Below are 23,511 nucleotides of genomic sequence, written 5' to 3' on the forward strand. Positions count from 1 at the left end.
CCGCAGGGCATGGGGAGCCTTCATCCCTGTGCCCTGCGGAGGCTTCACGGAGCTATCCAAAAGCCAGAACAGCTAGAGGGAGCGCTGCGCAGTGCTCCCTCTAGCTGTTCTAGCTTAGCCACACGAAGCATCCGCAGGGCAGTGGGGAGCCTTCATCCTGCTGCCCTGCGGAGGCTTCGCGTGGCTATTCCTGGCTTTTGCGGGAGGTGGGCTCTGTCCCTTCCCCCACCTCCCACAAAAGCCCGCAAGAGCCACGCTCCTTTTAAAGAGCGCACATCTCTTGCGGGAAGTGGGGGGAAAGCCAGTAGGCTTGCCTTCACTGAAGCCGGGGGCGGGCAAGAGGGATCGGTGCGCACCAATCCCGCTTGCTCTCCTGGCTTCAGGGATAGCCCCGCAAGGCCTCCTGAGCGAAGATGGAGGAGCGCTCCCTCTTAGCTCAGAATGCTTTGCGTTGCTTTCTTATTTCTTGTTTCCCTCCCCTAAAAACTAGGTGTGTTTTATGGTCCGGTGCGTCTAATAGAGCGAAAAATACAGTAACTCAGGTGGTTAGGAAGGCCAAACAGAGTTCGGTAGATCAGCACAGGAAGGCCAACCTGGAACCATTTTGATTCCTAAACTGACCAAATGTTTTCTCTGCAAGGTCAAAGTGGGAGACCTCCCCATTGTCTCTTTCCTCACAAATCCTGTCTTAAGGACACATGTAAGATATGAATAGGGTGTGAGCCTGTGACCTGGCCCAGGAAATAAGTATTTATCACTACAAAAGAATGGCCAGGCTCCCCAGGAAATCCAATCAAGTAACCTGCCAGACAGGAGATAAACAAGGACAAGAGAAAAACAACATTTAAATTTCTGTGATGTAGGTGTGGTGTATCTGAGGGGTGGTCTTCGGTTACACCCCTTCTGTGATGTATGTATGTTTCTGGGGGTGGTCTTGATCTACAGGATGGGAATTTCAAAAGTCTTTATAAGCCCTTGCGCGCCATTTTTCTGGGTCCCTCCTCTCTCCTGCGGGTGAGGGGAGCACCCTGTTGCAACAGATCAATAAAGATCAAGCTTACTAGCTGCTTTGCTTCTCAATATTCTCTGGTTGGCCTCTGTTATTCTCTCCTACCAATAGGGAACCTATGTATGGACTCTATATGGGCTCTTGGATAAGGGAAAAGGGCAATTTTTGTTTACAACAGAGTGGACTTCCCATCCAAACCCTGGGATGAATTAATTTCCAATCTAGGCCATAGCGGCTCTGAATGACAGAGAAGTCACTTTCCAACAGCAGACGCCGCAATCCAAACCACGCACCACGAATGATGAAGAAGCAAATTTCCCCTCTCCAGGATATTCCCTTCAAGCATAAAAACAACAACAGAGAAACCAGCCCCTGCCCCAGTCCAATTCAATCAGGCTTGTGTCAAAGTCTCAGGTCGCAGAACAAGACAAACAGACGAACACACAGATTGCATATTAAGTTTGGGATGCTCAGAAAAGAGAGCTCTGTTTTCCATTAAGCAGGCATTACGAGACGCAAGGCTCTTCCAAGCACCACAGCCAAGATGGATCGCCTCCTCGGAACCACACAAGGCTAATTGAAAGAGAAATGTTATGATCTGGCAGCAGGCGGGTTGTGTAGCTTTATTGCACTGGTAGTCACTCCCCACCGGTGCAAGAAGGGAGCATTTAGGCTGCCTGAATTTCCTTAGGGATGTAAACCGAGCCGGCTGGATCAGGCCCATGGCCCAGCTGGTCCAGCATCTTGTTCCAAAGGGATTGCCTGTGTTGCAGGAATTTATGTATAGGTTGGAGGGGGGTTGCCCCCCAGCAGATATCATGCACATGCAACCCACTACCAAAACCAGCGCCATCACTTTTGTGACTTTTGTGATTTGTCCCCACAAAACCCTTCATCACAGTTTCTTCCTCTCTATTCAAAGGGCCTCTGCTGCACGATACCAAATGTAAGAATTCACTGATAAATGTTATCTCTGTACTGGCTCACAGGGAAAACTTCAGAAATTCATATAGACATGTGAGCTCAGCTACTCAGCAGCCCCTCTGCCTGAGTGATAATCCCTGGCATCCTGATACCTGACTTCCAGACAGGTAGCCATTCCAGAAATAACAAACCCAGATGAAGACAAAAGGGTGTGATTAACTTGGCTGGGAAACGGAAATGCACCATATTTTTCGCTCTATAAGACGCACCAGACCATAAGACGCACCTAGTTTTTGGAGGAGGAAAACAAGAAAAAAAATATTCTGAATTCCAGAAGCCAGAACAGCAAGAGGGATCGCTGTGCAGTGAAAGCAGCAATCCCTCTTGCTGTTCTGACTTCTGGGACAGCTGTGCAGCCTGCATTCGCTCCATAAGATGCACACACATTTCCCCTTACTTTTTAGGAGGGAAAAAGTGAGTCTTATAGAGCAAAAAATACAGTAAATATCTCTTGTTACACTTGATGGGTGTTTAGTGGAGGGCAAGGGGAACCATGGGGCAGGGTCTAGGATGCTCAGATTACTGCCACCAGACCTCCCCTTTCATGATGTAACCATGATGTATTAGTGATGTAGTTTGGGGGGGGTGTAACATGGGGATTAGCAGCTAATAAAAGTTTGGGTGCTTTTTCGTTCAGGGCTTCCATCTTCTTCCACCTTGTGGCAGGTGGGAGTCCTGTCGCGACCGTCTTCAAGATAGACCAAGCCTACTGGCTGCTGTTTTGCTCTGGTATTCCTGGCTGGTGTCCTTGTTTTTTGTCCAAGGGAGCCCTCAGATTTCTCCGTTAACCCCTGTGGGAAACCAGTAAGCAGGATTCATAGAATTGTAGTGTTGGTCATCTAGTCCAACCCCCGGCAGGAATCTCAATGAAAGCATCCAGAGCTGGAGAAAACAAGCTTGCTCCATCCTCCATGTGACATCCCTTTAGATCAGGGGTCAGCAAACTTTTTCAACAGGGGGCCGGTCCACTGTCCCTCAGACCTTGTGAGGGGCCAGATTATATTTTGAAAAAAAAATAACAATGAACGAATTCCTATGCCCCACAAATAACCCAGAGATGCATTTTAAATAAAAGCGCACATTCTACTCATGTAAAAACACCAGGCAGGCCCCACAAATAACCCAGAGATGCATTTTAAATAAAAGAACACATTCTACTCATGTAAAAACATGCTGATTCCCGGACCGTCTGCGGGCCAGATTTAGAAGGTGATTGGGTCGAATCCAGCCCCCGGGCCTTAGTTTGCCTACCCATGCTTTAAATATTGAAAGATGGCCACCATATCTCCTCTCAGTCTCCTCTTTTCCAGGCTAAACATACCCAGCTCCTTCAACCGTTCCTCATCAGGCTTGGTTTCCAGACCTTTAACCATTGTGGTCGCCCTCCTCTGCACACCTTCCAGCTTGTCAACATCCTTCTCAAACTGTGGTACCCAGAATTGGACAGAGTATTCCAGGTGTGGTCTGACCAAGACAGAATAGAGTGGGACTATCACTTCCCTTGATCAGGACACCAGACTTCTGTTGATGCAGCCTAGAATAGCATAAGCTCTTTTTTGCTGCTGCTGCACAAGAGCCTTCTCCATCCTTTGTGGTTCTCAGAAAATGGTACCCAGCACTGTTGCCTCCAAGTGAGGCGGCAGCAGAACATAGCCTCTGTACATGGAGGTTGTATTTAACTACCCTGGCCCAACGCCACCCAGTGAGCTTCACAACTGGGTAGAGGATTATTGATTTATTTTTGCATTTCTCTCTCACCTTTTCCTATATATATATATATATATATATATATATATATATATATATGCAGGTTTTGGTGTCCTCGGGTGTCTTCCCGTGTAAAAGTTGGGGTGTCTAGGCGACGTTTCGACGAGGTCTCACTCGTCATCTTCAGGCTGGTGCTTTCGGCTTCTTGTTACTGGAACAGAGCAGGATCTCAGTGTTTGAGTTCCTATAAATACTGTTGAGGGGGTGTGGTGTATAGCCTCCAATGTTCTGGGCAGAGAGGAAGTTCCCAGGCTAGTGTGCCTTTTCTTCTTTTGTTCCTTAATTACTTGAGGGATATCTTGAGTGATTTCTTGAGTGATATCCTGAGTACCACTTAGGTGGGTCATTAGGTGTGGATTAGTTGCTTCACAAAGTTCAAGAGGTCAAGACACAAGACTTTAGCAACTAATCCACACCTAATGACCCACCTAAGTGGTACTCAGGATATCACTCAAGAAATCACTCAAGATATCCCTCAAGTAATTAAGGAACAAAAGAAGAAAAGGCACACTAGCCTGGGAACTTCCTCTCTGCCCAGAACATTGGAGGCTATACACCACACCCCCTCAACAGTATTTATAGGAACTCAAACACTGAGATCCTGCTCTGTTCCAGTAACAAGAAGCCGAAAGCACCAGCCTGAAGATGACGAGTGAGACCTCGTCGAAACGTCGCCTAGACACCCCAACTTTTACACGGGAAGACACCCGAGGACACCAAAACCTGCATTCCTGTACCCGTGAAAATCTACGAAAGCATATATATATATATATATATATATATATGTATGTTTTAAAGGTTACAAAAAGAAAAAAATAGAAAACACCATATTAAACAAAAACAAAACAACACATCACAATAAGGAAAAAGAAAAAGAAGAAAAAGAAAAAGAAGAAAACAGAAAAATAAAAACAATTAAAAAACACAGCGAATCTTCCCATAACTTATCTTTCATTTGCTTGTTTCCTTGACCTCCTCACACCTCCCTTTTTTGTATTCTAATTCGGTTAGCTATTTCAGCAAATCCTTTCCATCTTTCCCAATTTTTGTCCTGTAATTTATCTTAATATAATGTAACTTTACTTTCCCTCCTTTCACCAATTAACAGTCTGTTTTTTCTTAATCCTTTATAACATTTCTGCTAAAACCACATAACTTCATTCCAACATCCTTCTAACATTCATTAATTTTACAATGTTTCTGTAAATAATCTTTAAATTTCTTCCAATCTTCCTCCACCGACTCTTCTCCCTGGTCTCAGATTCTGCCAGCCATTTCCTCCACGTTACTCAAGATGATATACATGGCTCTCCCATCCCCCAATTAATCCCCCCCCCCCGCCCAACAACCAGCTAGAAGCTGAGAGGCAGTGGCTGGCCCAAGCACAACCAGTGAGCATTTCATGGCTTGCAGGGTGGATAAAAATCAATGAAATTCATTTGTCAAAGAAAGAATCTGCGGGATTTTCATCCCACAGGGAGACCCAAACCTTTGGGTCACAAAACGTTGCGCCCTTTCCTTTTGCATCGGAAAACATCCGTTAAAAGTAATTGCACGTGGAAAAGATGCTGAAGGATGATGTATGTGTGTCTCCTGCGACCGCATCTGTTTTGAACATAATGGAAAGCCAAGCAGAGGAACTGCAAGGAGGAAAATAAGGAGGAAATATTAAAACGCAGCCTCAAGGGATGTGCACTGGGGAACCTAGCAATCGCTTGGCCCGACAGCTTCGAAGTCTGCCATGGGGTCCTTGCAAGGTCTTCTTTTAAAAGCATTTCTGCTGCTTTACTTTTTTTAAAAAAATAATGCTTTATTTTAATGTATTTTAAATCTTTGTTGGAAGCCGCACAGAGTGGCTGGGGAAGCCCAGCCAGATGGGCGGGGTACAAATAAATTATTATTATTATTATTATTATTATTATTATTATTATTATTAGGTTGAAAAGTTTATAACAGAAATATGCAATAGATGTTACTCTTTAACTAATACTTGCTTCGTACATCCATTTGTGATTAAATTTGACAAGACCTCCGATCTTCCCTTTGCATTCCCAAATTAAGTTCCTTAAATACGCGCTTAAACTTTACTTTCTCTTAGAATGTTAAGAAAAGTGAATAAGATGGACTATAATTGGAAATTGTTTTAGCTTAATAATGATATTGGAAAGCTGTTACTTTTAATTACAAGGCAAGTTAGAAGGGAGGGTTTTGAGGAAGTCAACCAAGATGTTTAAAAGGTTGGATTTGTGAAGAATTAAGTTTGTTGTTATCTGTTTATTGTTCCTTTTTTCTGTTTTTGTATATCATTTTGCTTTGTGGTTTGTGTTATCATTGTGGAAAATCTGATAAAAAAATTATTTTAAAAAATAAATAAAAAATAAACTTTACTTTCTCTGTGTTATTTGACTGACTATAAATTTCATTTTATAGAAACATCCTGCTTACACACTGAAGTTCAATCAAGACCTGCCAACATATTGATCTTTTGACAGCGTTCTTTTACATGCACTCAGTATATATCCCACTCTCTGATAAATTTTTCATCGGCAACGTCTCTTAGCCTCGCTGACAATCTCGCCTGCTCAGCATACTCTCTGATTTTGTTTTGCCGTTCTGATTTAGATGGAATATCCTCTCCCTTCCAGCCTTTTACGATTAGAATTCTGGAAGCAACCTGAAGGTTTTGGGGGATTTCATTACCCATAATTCCTAGCAGGAAGGCTTCAGGGGATTTTTTAGGGAACATTTTCTTAAACTCGTTATAAATCATTCCCCAAATTTATTTCTGCGACTTTCTGGCGCCCGTTCCAACACTTTGAGATGGAGCAGGGTGCAAACCAACATTTGTAAAGTGTCCTCATTGCCGCACACCTTCCTTTAGACACGAATTTGTTGTTGTTTAGTCGTTTAGTCATGTCTGACTCTTTGTGACCCCCTGGACCAGAGCACGCCAGGAACTCCTGTCTTCCACTGCCTCCCACAGTTTGGTCAAATTCATGCTGGTAGCTTCAAGAACACTGTCCAACCATCTCGTCCTCTGTCGTCCCCTTCTCCTTGTGCCCTCCATCTTTCCCATCATCAGGGTCTTTCCCAGGGAGTCCTCTCTTCTCATGAGGCGGCCAAAGTATTGGAGCCTCAACCTTCTTTATGGTCCAGCTCTCACTTCCATACATCACTACCCCTTCATGGATTACTGCCTTGCCGTGGCGAACTCAGGGAAGCTATGAGCTATGCCATGCAGGGCCACCCAAGATGAACAGGTCATAGTGGAGAGTTTTGAACAAATGTGATGCACCTGGAGGAGGAACCGGCAAGCCACTCCAGTATCCCTGCCAAGAAAACTCCATGGACAAAGTCAACAGGCAAACATGAATATACCTGTCTTATTTTTAAAGTAGGCTTCCTGGACCTGCTGTTAACTCTGCTCCGCTAGGCGGGTTGCACACCTCGGGCAGGTGTGAAATGCAGGAATTCATTTCGCTCCGGGCCTCTGATCCTCTTCTTTGCTCTCATCCATGCATGAAACCACTCAAATTAACACCCTTCGCTTGGCTGAGCCGTGCGGCTTTGCTGATAACGCTGCTCCGCTTTCGTGGCTGTGCATCTCACCTTGGCTTCTCTCTCACAGGCAAGGCATGCACAGCTGGACGGCAAAAGGATGTTCGGCACATACTTGATTAGCAGCAATGCGCCCTCCTCCCCATATCAAGGCCCCCAAATGACCTTCACTCTCAGGACGCGGAGCTCGCCTTGCCAGCAAACGCAGCTGCAGCCGTTTTGTGTGAGCCATCGATCAGGCCCAGATTTACATCACAGAATCGTCGAATCGTCGAGCTGGAAGGGAGCCAAGGGGTCATCTAGGCAAACCCCCGGTAATGCAGGAATCACAGGCTCAGTCCACTGAGTTTTTCCCTTTGATAAACAGCTTAAAAGGTAAAGGGACCCCTGACCATTAGGTGCAGTCGTGGCCGACTCTGGGGTTGTGGCGCTCATCTTGCTTTATTGGCCGAGGGAGCCAGCATACAGCTTCCGGGTCATGGCGCCAGCATGACTAAGCCGCTTCTGGTGAACCAGAGCAGCTCACGGAAACGCCATTTACCTTCCCGCCAGAGTGGTACCTATTTATCTACTTGCACTGATATGCTTTCGAACTGCTAGTTTGGCAGGAGCAGGGACCGAGCAACGGGAGCTCACGCCGTCGCAGGGATTCAAACCGCCAACCCTCTGATAAGCAAGTCCTAGGCTCTGTGGTTTAATCCACAGCGCCACCTGCGTCCCCGATAAACAGCTTGGGGTTCCCCAAAACAACTCATGCCAGACAAATCTCATTTTTGTAATGATGGCGTTACAAGGGGGAGGCTGTGGACGTAGCGCATCTTGATTTCAGTACAGTGGTGCCTCGCAAGACGAAAAGAATCCGTTCCGCGAGTCTCTTCGTCTAGCGGCTTTTTCGTCTTGCGAAGCAAGCCCATTGACGGATTAGCGGATTAGCGCTATTAGCGGCTTAGCGGATAAGTGGCTTAGAAAAAGGGGGGGAGGAAAAAATCCCCCGCAGGAACTCGCAAGACATTTTTGTCTTGTGAAGCAAGCCCAAAGGAAATTCGTTTTGCGAAGCACCTCCAAAACGGAAAACTCTTTCGTCTAGCGAGTTTTCCGTCTTGCGAGGCATTTGTCTTGCGGGGCACCACTGTAAGGCTTTTGACAAAGTCCCCCGTGATATTCTTGTGAAAAAGCTGGCAAAATGTGCTGTTTGACCGACCGAACCGAAAGAGCACTCATTGATGGTTCCTCGCCATCCTCTCTTACGGGCAGTGCTGAGTACTGTACTTTTCTGTGTATAGTCACACCTCGGGTTACAGACACTTCAGGCTGCGTTTTTTCAGGTTACGGACTCGCCGAAACCGGGAAGTACTGGAACAGGTTACTTATGGGTTTGAGGGGTCGTGCATGCGCAGAAGCACTAAATTGCGCTTTGTGCATGCGCAGAAGACCAAATCACAACCCACAAGCGCGCAGATGCACCACTGCGAGTTGCGAACATGCATCCCACACGGATCACGTTCGTAACCCGAGCATCCACTGTATAAGACTAGGTTTCCCCCCTTCAAAATCATACTAAAAAGTAGGGGTCGTCTTATAGGGTGGACGTTTGATTGGTTGCTGCTGCGGCTGCCACAAGCCATTGTGCGTGTTATTGGTTGCTGCGTCAATGGGTGTTCTTGATTGGCCGAGGCTGTGGCAAGTGGGCGGGCGATTGGCGAGGGGACAGAAGAGAGGCGGATTTCGCAACACGTGCGGGTGAGCGATTTTCGGCATTCCCACCTAATAAAAGCTCAACAACCCTTGGTAAACCCCCCCCCAAAAAAACAACAACAACAGCTCAACAACTCCCCTAAAAAGCTCAAAAACTTTTTGCCATCTCCCCCCATTTTCTGAAATTTCAGTCCCCCAAAATAGGGGGCATTTTATACATGGAGGCATCTTATAGACGGAAAAGTACGGCATATCCTGCTCTAAAACAACCCCCCAAAAGAATTTGGCACACAGGCTCTCTGAGCTCTCTAGCCAGGAAAAGCTAAATTGGATCATGCTCTTTAATAAAAATTATGCAAACTGAACAAGTTTGCAGAACTAATGCTATAACTTTTTTTCGGGTGCCATTGTTTCCTGCCTCTTGCTTTTGGGGTAGGGTGGGGAGGACACTGGAAATCTGCAAATAGATTTCCCATTCTCTGTAAAACTTCTTTTCGAAGGAGCCGAGGGACCAGATGGGGATGGAATCAAGGGCCTGTTCAGCTGCAGAACTAACCTTGTGGAATATCCTCTCCAGAGAGAGATTCTGTAAGCTCCACCTCCTGGATATCTCAAGCATCTCATAAAAACCTCAGCTGTTTACCCAGGCCTTTGAGGGGATTATTCTGTCCATTCGCTGATTTGCTGCTTTAAAACGGCACTTTTTAAAACAGTGCGTTCAATGGCTTCTTCCGTTTCTGATGTTGTATTTTATCGTATGGCATTTTGAATTCTATGCACCACAGAGTTTGGGAATCGCTGCTCTAGTGTATGTGTGATAATGCAGTTTAGTTACAGGAAAAAATCTAAACCGTTCTTTACGGGCAGTCTCTACAGTACATGGCCATGGAATGAACCAGTTATCTCCTTGGAACATCAAGTACATGGTCTGTCCTGAGTCTAAGGCCGTGTAAAATAAGCAGCTCTGTCTCTGAAGGAAAAACTCTCCCAAAATTATGCAGGTTTTGCCACCACCACACTATGACTCCTCTCTCTCCCCCCCCTCTCTCACACACACCTATTAATTATTTTTATTTACTATAACTATTACTATAACTATTTTTATTTTTACCTGCCTTTTTCCCTAACAGGGAAAGATAAAAACAAAAACAGGTAAAAACAGGTAAACCCCCCCCCAATAATTAAAAAGCAATTAAATTAAAACACACACACACGCCATACAAATAATCACAATGAAAACAGCACGGCCTCCATCACCAGCCCTGTCATTAAAAGCAGTCCATTCTCAACTGTCTCAGAAAAAAACAGGGCAACCCATTTTCCCACACGCGATCACGGCGGCCATTTTGGGTGTTGCGATCCCACCCCGAAGAAAAGCACTTTTCCCAGGGCGAGATCATGGAGCGGGTCACGTGACTCGCCTGGAAGCGCGTCCCGGAAAACACGTGTCCCAGTTTTTGGTGTGGAAATGTTGGAGGACATGTGCAACATGGTCTTCACCTGCTAGCAGAAGGACAACAAGGACGGGACCAGTCTGGCTTCTCCAGGGAGAGAGTTCCAAAGTTACCTGGGAGGAGCCAACACCGAGAAGGCCCTGCCTTGCATCCCTGACCAGCATGCCTTTGAGGGTGGTGGGACCGAGAGAAGGGCCTCCCCTAGAGATCTCAAAACCTGGGCCGGTTCGTATGAGTGAATACGGTCTCTCCCCTCCGTATAGAACTACACTTGCATTGATAAGCGAGAAGGGCGGCCAAAACTGTTAACCTTTTTAAAGTTAATCTTCCTGGGACAGTTGTACAAGGCAAGGTCTCTCAACAAAAAGGCCGTGAGCTGCTTTCAGCAGTTCCCAGAAACTGCCCCTCCTTCCCATAGTGGTGGAAAAATTGCAAGATGACAAATGTGTTTGACTCTTCCCTGCAGGGCAAAAGCAGATTTTGGTCCTTCGGTTTGTACCAGCCGAGGTTCCGAGAATCGTGCAGGCTCCACGTTCTCAGGTATGTTGAAAATCCTGTTAGACCTGCAGCTGAAGGAGTGGGCAGAATCAACTGACCATTGTGAGAGCTACGTGTCCACCAAGCCATCCTTATCCATTTCTGGACATCGTTTGTTTTGGTAACTTTCTCCTTCGTTATTTCAACACCAGTATGGGCAACACTGAGCCGCTTAATGCACGGTCAGAGGATTTGTCGACCTAGACCAGTCTAGTCCTTCAAAAGGGGGAAATGAGGTCTACCTCATTTGGCCAGCTCATTTTTTTCCTGCCCTGGAGGGCAGGACTCGAACCCATGGCTTCAAGTTCCAAGAAAAGGAGATTCTGCCTAAACATCAGGAAGAACTTTATGACAGTAAGAGCTGTTTGACTGTGGAACAGTCGCCCACAAGAAGTTGTGGACCTTCCTTCCTTGGAGCTTTTTGAGCAGATGCTTTAGTTGAGATTCCTACATTGCAGGGGGTTGGACTAGATGACCCTTGGGGTCCCTTCCAACTCTACAATCCAATGAATTCACCTTAAGTGCTTGATCGTTCCTTCATAGCCGCAATAGTGTGTGCCCCAAACCTGACGCTCACATCAAATTTCAGGTGTGGCGCAGGTGGGCTTCAGGATTTGAACCTGGGATCGTCAGCGTGCAAAACACGAGTGGTGCTTGAAGGTGCAGTCTGCAACCGCTGGAGGTCACTAGGTAAGCTGAGCTAACAGACAACCTCCACATACCCATGCCACCCCGATCTCTGAGCTGCCCCCCCTCCTGCCCCCAAGAGAGGCGCTTTCCAAAGACACCATTTGCTTATAGCCAGGGCTGCTGCAGCCAACAGCTGTTTACGATTACGATATCTTTATTGTCAATGTCCCATGCAGAACAATGAAAAACTACATAAAAACTACATAAAACTACCATAAAACTACATAAAACTACATAAAACATTCTAAAACCCCTAAAAACTCTGAAACCCCATTTTAAAATACACTAGACTATAGAGACCCCTTATGCTGCGTTTAGAACCAGAATTGCATTTGCATAGAAATTGTTTCTCAGGCGGCTAGTCCTGGCCTTTATAACCCTGGACCTTCTTCCAGAAGGCAGAAGCTGAAAGAGATCATTTCCGGGGTACGTACTATCCTGTGCTATCTCTGCAGCTTTCTTATGGCACCTGGAAGCATAGATTTGATCTAAAGTGGGAAGAGTGCACCCAATTATTCTGTCCGCAGTCTTTACAACCCTGGATAGAATTGTTTTTTCCCTAGTCGTGCAGCTCCCAAACCACACGCACAGACCATAAGTTAGTACACTCTCCACAGTGCAATGGTAAAATGCCATCAACAGGTCCTTTGAGAGATTGTTTTTCCTTGGCAGAAATGACTGGCAGAATCCGAGACCAGGGAGAAGAGTCGGTAGAAGAAGACTGGAAGAAATTTAAAGACTATCTACAGAAACACTGTAAAATTAAGGAATGTTAGAAGGATGCTGGAATGAAGTTATGTGGTTTTAGCAGTAATGCTATAAAGGGTTAAGTAATAATGAATTGTCAACAGGTCAGAATGTAAAGTTATAATATATTAAGATAAATTAGTAAGATGAAAACAAGGATGGAAAGGATTTGCTGAAATAACCAATTGAACTAGAATACAAAAAAGGGAGGTATGAGGAGGTCAAGGAAACAAGTAAATGAAAGACAAGATATGGAAAGATGGATTTGTTTTTAATTGTTTCTATTTTTTGTATTTTGTATTTTCTGTTTTTCTTTTCTTTATTTTTGTAATTTTTTGAAACTTTAATAAATATTATTTTTTTGAAAAAGAGAAAGAGATTGTTTTTCCGGAGGAGTCTCAGAAAATATAACCTCTGCTGTGTTTGGGAGGCAGAGACATGAGAGGGCATCAAGGAAGGCAGGAAAGAGCAAGGGACAGAGGCTAGAATTTCCTGTGGCACCCCTGAACACCATTCAAGGCACCCCAGGGTTGAAAACCACTGGGCCAGACCAACTCTGTGTTAAAAAGATGCCTGAAAACGTGACACAAAGGCTGGAAACGTCAGTTGCTTCCTTGTGGAAATCAATTGTAGATGACCACAGCAGTGACCAGAGCAGGAACGGCCACTGGGAGAAAGCGTAGGGAGAAGAAATGGCTTGGTGCATCTGCGGCAGCAAAAGCAGACGCCTTCCTATGCCCCAGCTGCAACAAAACATGTCTCTCCTGTGTCGCTCTCTGCAGCCACAGCAGGCCCGGCAACTCTCCAACGGTTTGACTTCACCAGCAACCGCACACTCCACTGTCGCCCGAGGCAGACGGACGCCAACCAACTAGTGATGATATAAGGACGACGAAAGCAACCAAAACACACTGTTGTTGTTTAGTCGTGTCCGACTCTTTGTGACCCCATGGACCAGAGCATGCCAGGCACTCCTGTCTTCCACTGCCTCCCGCAGTTTGGTCAAACTCATGTTGGTAGCTTCGAGAACACTGTCCAAAAATCTTGTCCTCTCTTGTCCCCTTCTCCTTGTGCCCTCCATCTTTCCCAACATCAAGGTCTTTTCCAGGGAGTCTTCTCTTCTCATGAGGTGGCCAAAGTATTGGAGCCTCAGCTTCAGGATCTGTCCTTCCAGTGAGCACTCAAGGCTGATTTCCTTCAGAATGGATAGGTTGGATCTTCTTGCAGTCCATGGGACTCTCAAGAGTCTCCTCCAGCACCAAAACACACAGATGGCCAGAAATAAGGATTTTCTGGTGGGAATGTGGCATGTAGCTCCCACAAGGGCCAGTTGATTCTGCCCACGCCTTCTGCTGCAGGTCTAACGGGATTTCCAACATACCTGAGAACGTGGAGCCTACACAATTCTCAGAACCTCGGCTGACCAAAACAACAACAACAAAAAACAACGCTTGCTTTCGCCCTGCGGGGAAGAGCTAAGGACATTTGTCATTGTGCAAGCTTTTCAAAGCTATGGGAGGTGCGGGGAGGGGGGAGAGATTTCCTAGGAACAACTAAAAGCAGTTCATGTTCTTTCGTTGAGAGACCTCGCGCTGCGCAACTGACCCTGGAAGATTAATTAAAGAGGTTAAGAGATAAAGGCGCTTGCCACTGTTATCAATGGTGGAGCGGAAAACACGCTACTTTAACGATATGTTCAGAACTATCGCTGGAACCAGCTTTCCTTTATCAAAGTGCTGGTATGAGCTCAAAAAATTCAGCAATCCCGTCGAAGATACTGCACGAAGAGGGCTTCTGCTAATGGTATTTTTGCCGCGAAACCTCGCGATTCTGTTCATCTTTATCCCCCCTTTTTTTTGCATTTTAAGAACAGTCTGTGGTGGCTAATCTACTCCGGAGGCCTGTTCTCACAGCGGCCTCTGTTTCTCATGTTTCTCAATACCAGTCACGGGGGAACCACAGCAGGAGTGCGCTGCCTTCCGAGTCTCAACACATGCTCAGAGGCGCTCTGCTCCTGCATGCCAGTTTCTGAAAGCAAAACATCCATAGCCCCAGAAATGCCACAAATTATCCTAGCCCTTACAGTGCAGTGAGTAGCCCAGAGACTCGGAAAACCGGGTTCAAAAATCACCTTGCCGTTGGTCACTGTCTCTTGGCATGATCCACCTCACAGCGTCGTGAGGGAGTTCAACCGCCACACGTTCCTAAGCTTCTTAGAACAACATGTTGCGAAAACGACAGGGGTCCACGTTGTCCTCAGAAATTTGGCTTCATTTTGCCCTCCTGCCTTCCCAGATATCCTTAGTATTTCAGAACTGTCGTCATTTTTAATCTTGCCCCACCTCCAATGATAATCGTTTTTTTCTTTGGCCTAAACAGTGGTTCTCAACCTGTGGGTCCCCAGATGTTGTTGAACTACAACTCCCATCATCCCTGAGCTGTGGCCTTGCTAGCTAGGGGTGATGGGAGTTGTAGTTCAACAACATCTGGGGACCCACAGGTTGAGAAAGGCCCTAACATGTAGCACTTTTTATCTCCTCGTTTATTTTTCTCTTCTTGACCAGCAGCTCCCCACACCAGCCCGGGGTGCCTTGCAGATGTTCTGTACTACAACTCCCATCAGTCAGTTCTGCCAGCTGTGGATGATGGGAGTTGTAGTCTAGAATACCAGGAGGCAGTCCTGGACCTCTCTTTTGCTATGGCTCTCTCTCTCTGAACCTTTTCCAAGACTTTGGCAATGTCCACAGTGGCACGGGGAGCCCCAACGGCAGGGAAAAACTCCGAAACGAAGACCATCCTTGAGAGAAGAAAAAGGGTTTCTTCACAGCCATGGGAAACGCTCTGAGGCACCAGTCAAGAATGAGGCAAAAGTGACTCCAATTGCTCCAGCTTCCACTTCCCTCCATGCTCCCTCTCCAATTCTTGACCAAACCAGACAATTATTGCCTTGTCCTTCTTGAGATTCAAGTGCTTTGTTCGTCTGGGCGAATTTTTCAGTGGAGGCAAAAGGAGGGGGAGGAGGAAGGAAAGAGTGTCTCTCTTGAGAAATGCACGTTTATGCAGTTTGCCGGAAAGCACATCAATTCAGAAATCAAATTAATGCACTAAGCTCATTTAGAGACACCCAATTGGTGCCAAAATGACCCATCCTAGGAAAACGTAATGTGAGCAATTGTTTTGTACTGTTTCGCTATTAGGCCTAAGAGACTGCCTGAAGAAGCAATCTTTTCCACCTTGGTACCCTGCAGATATTAAGGGACGCGGGTGGCGCTGTGGGTTAAACCACAGAGCCTAGGACTTGCCGATCAGAAGGTCGGCGGTTCGAATCCCCGCGACGGGGTGAGCTCCCATTGCTCGGTCCCTGCTCCTGCCAACCTAGCAGTTCGAAAGCACGTCAAAGTGCAAGTAGATAAATAGGTACTGCTCAGGCGGGAAGGTAAACGGCGTTTCCGTGTGCTGCTCTGGTTTTCCAGAAGTGGCTTAGTCCTGCTGGCCTCATGACCTGGAAGCTCTACGCCGGCTCCCTCGGCCAGTAAAGCGAGATGAGCGCCGCACCCCAGAGTCGGTCACGACTGGACCTAATGGTCAGGGGTCCCTTACCTTTACCTTTACCTGGCAGATATTAGGGGCTACAACTTCCATAAGCCAGCATGGGTATGATGGAAGCTGTATTCCAAAATACCTAGCCAGGTTAAGGGAGGCTGCCCTATGGTCAGATCCATCATCATCATATCCGTGTGGTGGACGGATCCTGAGGAATTTGCAACTGGAGGTGCCTGTTCTGCGCATGCACGTGTGGCTAAACCTGGAAAAATATTTAGGACTTCATTCCACAATTTCACCCAAGCAACATATTCGATGTTATACCCATTTCACCTTTTCCTCTTAAAAGCATCCCCGCAAAGCTTTGCCTTACCTTTGGCCGTTTCCATTGCACACCTTGAATTCGCGACTTGTAGAAGAGGGAGTCGTCGTTGGCCGGGAACAAGGGGTCCTCAAAGAGGATTTTCCTCCTTTGGCACTCTTTCTTCAAGGCAGCATAGCGCTGGTTCTCATATGGCTTTACGGACGAGAACATTGTTCCCGGCAGCCTCTGTGGGGACAGAAGGAAGGGGGGGGCACGTGAGAGACAGGCAGGGCCGGATTTAGGTTTGATGAAGTCCTAAGCTATTGCTATTGAAGGGACGCGGGTGGTGCTGTGGGTTCAACCACAGAGCCTAGGACTTGCCAATCAGAAGGTTCGCGGTTCGAATCCCCGTGATGGGGTGAGCTCCCGTTGTTCGGTCCCTGCTCCTGCCAAACTAGCAGTTTGAAAGCACGTCAAAGTGCAAGTAGATAAATAGGTACCACTCCAGTGGGAAGGTAAATGGCGTTTCTGCACGCTGCTCTGGTTCGCCAGAAGCGGCTTAGTCATGCTGGCCATATGAACTGGAAGCCGTACGCCGGCTCCCTCGGCCAGTAAAGCGAGATGAGTGCCACGACCCCAGAGTCGGCCACGACTGGACCTAATGGTCAGGGGTCCCTTTACCTTTTTTATGCTATTGAAGGTGATGGGGCCCTTTATATGTCCACCTGTCCTTTGTCAACAACAAATTGTCACTGTTTTGTGTGTTGAATATATGCTAGATCGGGGTCAGCAAACTTTTTCAGCAGGGGGCCGGTCCACTGTCCCTCAGACCTTGTGCGGGGCCGGACTATATTTTTTTTGGGGGGGGGGAATGAACAAATTCCTATGTCCCACAAATAACCCAGAGATGCATTTTAAATAAAAGGACACATTCTGCTCATGTAAAAACACACTGATTCCCGGACTGTCCGCGGGATGGATTTAGAAGGCGGTTGGGCCGGATCCGGCCCCCAGGCCTTAGTTTGCCTACCCATGTGCTAGATGCTAATTTATGGACCACATAGGTATCTCAAGCCATTTGCACATAACAAAATATCTATTTTATCAAAGTAACTGTTGAACTGAAACACAATTAAGAAGAACTATATTAATAGTGAAATGATTGTTAAGCTCTAACTTAAAATGATTGGGGGCCCATGACTTACATCCTAGGAGCCTACACAACACAAAACACTGTTGCTGGATGTAGGTTTTATTTTATTTGTTTTTTATCTTATATTTTGGAAATGTAAATCTAGTTTTTTCCCCTTTAATTTTTTTGGGGGCCCCAAGGGAATGGGGCCCTAAGCTAGAGCTTGTTTAGCGTATACAGTGGTGCCTCGCAAGACGAAATTAATCCGTTCTGTGAGTTTCTTCGTCTTGCGGATTTTTTCGTCTTGCGAAGCACGGATGCACCCTGGTACTGTATTATGAACATTATTACAGTACAGTACAGTACTCCTTTTATAATGGGATAGTGGGCAGAGCACAAAGCGGGTCGCTCCCCAGCAGGAGGAGTTTCCCCAGCCTGAAGGATCTGTTGCCGGGAAGAGGCAAAGACACCCCCTCCCACCTCCCCACGAAAACAGCCCCCCTTCCTCTGTCGCCAAGCCTTGCCGCGTCTTTGATCCGCCAAACCGCGTCCCACAACAAAGCCCCAGCCCGCTCCTCTCCCTCTCTCTCCACGAGGTGCCAAAGGAAGTTCGAGCCCAGGAACCGAGGGCGGACGCACGAAGCGCCGGCGCGGACTCTCCCTTGCTCCCCCCGCAAAGGAGCCTTCGTGGCGGCCCAAGCGCAGTGGATGCCTCCTTCTCCTCCTTGGTCCCCCTCCTCCTGCCTTCGCGCAGTTAGGGCAAAATGGAGCAGCCACGTGGGGAGGGAGAGAGAGAGAGAGGCAGAGGCGGTGGCGGCGCAGAGACCCAGCCAGATCCGCTGGATCCCAGCCCACCTGCCTCCTCTGTGCCCTCTCCAGAAGAGGATCCCTCTGGAAAAGGTAGGTCGCTCCCTCGCTCGCTCCCTGCCAGCCCAGTCCCCGCTTTAAAAGAAAACAAACTCGCAAGACGTTTCATCTTGCGAAGCAAGCCCATAGGGAAATTCGTCTTATGAAGCACCTCAAAAAACGAAAAACTCTTTCATCTTGCGAGTTTTTCGTCTTCCGAGGCATTCGTCTTGCGAGGTACCACTGTACATAAATCTGGCACTGCAAATAGTGGGGCCACACAGCCCAGCGTGCCAGATCTCATGTTATTCCCACACAGTGGGAAACTGTTTTAACTACTATAACAAGGGTGTCTGTGGACCTTAAAGTGAGGCTCATACAACAAAAAATAATATTTAGAATATACCGGACCCCATTAAATTTGTTTTTAAAAGGGCTATCTAAGGTATCTTAGCTGTTGGAAATGAAATAGGGGTAATGCTTCTCTAAAACGTATGTTTTTTCATTGTCCTATATGGAAATATTTTTGGCAGAAGGTAACTGAAACCATCAAAACAGAACCGAACAACCTTACATTTACAGAGCAAAAATATCCTCTTTACTTATATAACCAGCACATGGAACCTTACAAAAGGACATTACGAGTGGACTCTCTGTGCCCTGACCACGGCAAAAAGATGGATACTGATGAATTGGAAAAATAAAAATGCGGTTCCCTTCTACAATTGGACTGAAGATGTATACAAACTCACAACATATGAACAACTTGCATATACTGTAAACCAAGACTTTGCCACGGACAAATTCAACAATATTTGGAATCCATTCTTACAAATACTGTAATAGGTTAAGATCTGGGGAAGGACAATAACCACCTTGGAAAATATACAGAAACAGGTCAGTTTCTAGCAGCTGCTGTTAAGAACGGGGCTGAGAGGCATTTGCTGAAAAACGACCACCAGAATCCTGGCTGGCCACGAGTTCAAATTATGTCCCCGGTTCAAAACAAAACATGAACACGGCACTGGAGGAACTTCATTAATACAGTGGTACCTCAGGTTAAGAACTTAATTCGTTCTGGAGGTCTGTTCTTAACCTGAAACTGTTCTTAACCTGAGGTACCACTTTAGCTAATGGGGCCTCCCGCTGCTGCTGCGCCACCAGAGCATGATTTCTGTTCTCATCCTGAAGCAAAGTTCTTAACCCAAGGTCCTATTTCTGGGTTAGTGGAGTCTGTAACCTGAAGTGTCTGTAACCTGAAGCGCCTGTAACCCGAAGTACCACTGTACAGTCATACCTCGGGTTAAATACGCTTCAGGTTGAGCATTTTCAGGTTACGCTCTGCGGCGACCCAGAAGTAACAGAACGTGTTACTTCCGGGTTTTGCCGCTCGCGCATGCGCAGACGCTAAAAATTACGTCACACGCATGCGCAGATGCAGCGCACTGCGACCCATGCAGTCATGGGTTGCATTCTACTCAGGATGCAAACGGGGCTCCGGAACGGATCCCGTTCTCATCCAGAGGTACCACCATACTACATTTTTTAAGATTTGCCTTGAGACAGTCTTTAAACCTCTGCCAACAAACTGAGTTCTTGATCCTCAAACTGGGGACTATGGGTATGCCTGCAAAACCCGACATTGTCCGATTCACTCCAAACCAGTGCCAAACACGTAAATGAATTTTCCCGGAGGCACAGCAATATTGACTCTGCTTCTGCATAAGCGCAGAGGGCTGTTTCATCCCATTCCCCCAAGTACAGGCACTGCAAAGGGTTTCTTAGACACTTCAATGACTCACTAACGCTAGAGCAGGGATGGAGAAAGGCTGTATTACTCGCTGAATAATATTTGGAGGGCCACATGCCTCTGCTGAGTGGGACCAGAATCGAAAGCGGGAGGAGGCTTGTTTTTACACAGATAGAAGAGCCTTCGGTGCAAAGAGGCAGAAACGTCAGATGTTGGCAAGTCCCGCTGAAAGAGCGAAATGCCCCTCTGTGCCCCACAGATGTAGATATTCTGCTCTGCACAGATGACACTAAGATTTAGCAGCGGTTCTTGAACAAGCTGCTCTCCCCCCCCCCCTTTTAATTAAAAAGGCCTCCTGGATCCGAGCCAAGGACTTCCTGATTAATTACTTTCTCTCAAGAGCAGCTGGAATTTGCAGACACAGAAATGGCTTTACCCAGCCCAGAAGAAATCAGAAGACCTGTGATTTCTCCATCTGTATGACCAAAGTCCAGGCTCTGTTTGACCTCCTGTTGTTGCTGCTGCTGCTGCTTTTTTGCATGCACAATGCAAAGGTGTCATTTCCAGTTCAAACGATTGGACTGACCCTGAAATTTTGCTGCCCGAGGCAATGGGGAAGATGGTGACCCTATCCTGATTCTAATAATAATAATAATAATTTAAAAAACACCCACTCCTCATTCTAATAATAATAATAATTTAAAAAGACCCTCCCCTATTAATAATAACTATAACAACAACAACAACAACAACAACAACAACAATTTATTTATACCCCACCCATCTGGCTGGTTTTCCCCAGCCACTCTGGGCAGCTCCCAACAGAATAATAATAATAATAATAACAATAATAAAGCAATAAAACATCAAACATTAAAAACTTCTCTAAACAGGGCTGCCTTCAGATGTCTTCTAGAAGTCAGATAGTTGTTTATTTCCTTGACATCTGATGGGAGGGTATTCCACAGGGCAGACGCCACTACCAAGAAGGCCCTCTGCCCTGTAACCTCACTTCTTGCAGGGAGGGAACACCAGAAGGCCCTCGGAGCTGGACCTCAGTGTCCGGGCTGAACAATGGGGGTGGAGACGTTCCTTCAGGTCTACTGGGCTGAGGCTGTTTAGGGCTTTCAAGGTCAGCACCAACACTTTGAATTGTGCTTAGAAACGTACTGGGAGCCAATGTAGGTCTTTCAGAACTGGCATTATATGGTCTCGGTGGCCGCTCCCAATCACCAGTCTGGCTGCCGCATTCTGGATTAATTGCAGTTTCCGGGTCACCTTCAAAGGTAGCCCCACGTAGAGCGCATTGCAGTAGTCCACGCGAGAGATAACCAGAGTATGCACCACTCTGGCGAGACAGTCTGCGGGCAGGGAGGGTCTCATCCTGCGTACCAGATGGAGCTGGTAGACAGCCACCCTGGACACAGAAGGCGACCAATCTGACAACTGATCTTGTTCCCAAACTGATGATGGGGCAGCATCCTTCACCTTGCGAGGGGCAGAAAAATGGCTTCAGGAGCACAGAGGGTGTCACGGACTGGCTTGGACACGGAGGGATGGTGGGAGGCACCAGCTGGGGAACTCCCAAGGGGAAAAGGCCCTGGGCCTGGGAAGTGGTGGTGGGACCATGCTGAGTGGTCAGAGGGAGAAGATTGAGAGGAGGAGGTGCCGGAAGGAACAGGGTTTCATGAGCGGGGTGAGTCTGTGGCAGAGAGAAGTCTAGAAGCAGAGAGAGAAGCAGAGGCTGGAGAGGAGGAGGACCAAGAGACAGAGATAAGTCAGGCTTCTGAAGACGCCAGGGAGTCTCCCCCTCCTGCTGCAACAAGCTCCCTTTCCCCTTGGTCTCCCAGGACCAGGAGAGGTATGAAGAGGGAGGAGGTTGGCTGCAAGCAGACGCAGTCTCAAAAGGACCTGGGGGAGGAGGAGACATAGGGAGCTGTGGGAAATTTGGGACCTTCAGTCTCTGCAGCTGCCTCATAGGGGCAAGATCTACCAGGAACAGGTGCTGTGCTCATTGGCCTAGCACCCCTGAGCAGATCCTGTAGCTGTTAATAAAGAACCAGCTTCACTTTGTGTGATTTATTGCTAGCTCATCCTCAGAGAGGGCAAAACCATGGGGTACCCACATCTAGGAATATAAGAAGGCATCGTTTTCCATGCCATCCCACGTTCATCTCAAACAGCAATGTTTCTGTTCTGCTGCAGTCCATCTTCCACCCAGAACAATATTATTCCTCTTGCACAAGGTTTCCACTGATGGATTCTGCCCAAACATACAGCTTTCCAAACTATATACCGTATTTTTCGCTCTTAAAGACACACCAGACCATAAGACGCACCTAGATTTTGGAGGAGGAAAACAAGAAACAAAATATTCTGAATCTCTTTGTTTATGGTTTTTTGTTGTTGTTGTTGTTTTGTTTTTATATGTTGTTAATGGAAACTTCAATAAATATCATTTTTTTAAAAAAACAACAAAATATTCTGAATCTCAGAAGCCAGAACAGCAAGAGGGATCACTGCACAATGAAAGCAGTGATCCCTCTTGTTGTTCTGGCTTCTGGGATAGCTGTGCAGCCTGCATTCACTCCATAAGACGCACACACATTTCCCCTTACTTTTTAGGAGGGAAAAAGTGAGTCTTATAGAGCAAAAAATACGGTAGTTAATATTGGGTCCCCCCCATTGTGCATTTTCTGCTTTTCTTTCTTGTTCATGTTAATTTGGCCAAAGAGCCAACAAATTTGGACTGTGCGATCTGTCTAGCACCTTAAAAATCACCCAGACTGGAATGACATTGACAGTCCACCTGCAACTTGCAAGGCTCTGGTGCAAGAATAAAAAATTGTGCCCCGTTTTGAAGCACAACGTGGTAACAAGCAGCCAGGATACAGGCCTAAGAAGGATGAGCCTAGGTGGAGAAAAGTAAGAATTGATACCCGAAGAGGTTTGGGGGTAAACTCAGGACATGAAAGCGAGGGGCTTTGCAAGGAATCTGAAATTCTCGTATTAAATTGAAGCAAATCAGCCTACTGTTCTCTGTGAATATCCTGCCTTAAGAATTATATGTCCTCTAAATATAAAAGAATTGGTTATATGGAGGACTATGAAAGTTATTCATTTTTCTATTCATTTCCATAAAAATAAGCTGCAGTTTTCATCAGCCTTCCATTTCCAGACATGAAAAGTCCTCATTGTATGTCTTTCTGCTTCACAAAGCAGGGGTGGGAGGGGGGCATGAATTGCAAATTCGAGAGACCGTGCACGCCCCAGCCAGCTAATCCAAAAAGGTTCATAACAGGCCCAAGAGAACAGCATAAATGTTTGCGCCAAAGCCTCGGATAAAACCGCTGGCTGCTTCTGAAGGCCTGTGCAACAGTTTAAGTGAATGCAGATTGTTACAACTGGAAAGTTTGAAACCTTGGCCGGATATTTTATTTAGCCTCCCGGTCATGTGAATACTGCAACTGCCAGGGCAGAAAACTGTTAGAATCC

The 23,511-nt window shown here is 46.6% G+C and overlaps 1 protein-coding gene across 1 annotated transcript in view; it reads right to left on the reverse strand.

The window, feature by feature from the left end:
- Window positions 1–23,511, reverse strand: part of CAPN5 (calpain 5) — a 96,284-nt gene that overhangs the window by 46,782 nt on the left and 25,991 nt on the right. The window contains exon 2 of the mRNA XM_081909845.1: window positions 16,358–16,534. Within this exon, the coding sequence (XP_081765971.1) occupies window positions 16,358–16,519 (162 nt within the window). The 5' untranslated portion in view covers window positions 16,520–16,534. The remainder of the gene's footprint in view (window positions 1–16,357; window positions 16,535–23,511) is intronic.

This window comes from Podarcis melisellensis (assembly GCF_964234715.1).
Source record: "Podarcis melisellensis genome assembly, chromosome: 4".
NCBI lineage: Eukaryota > Metazoa > Chordata > Lepidosauria > Squamata > Lacertidae > Podarcis > Podarcis melisellensis.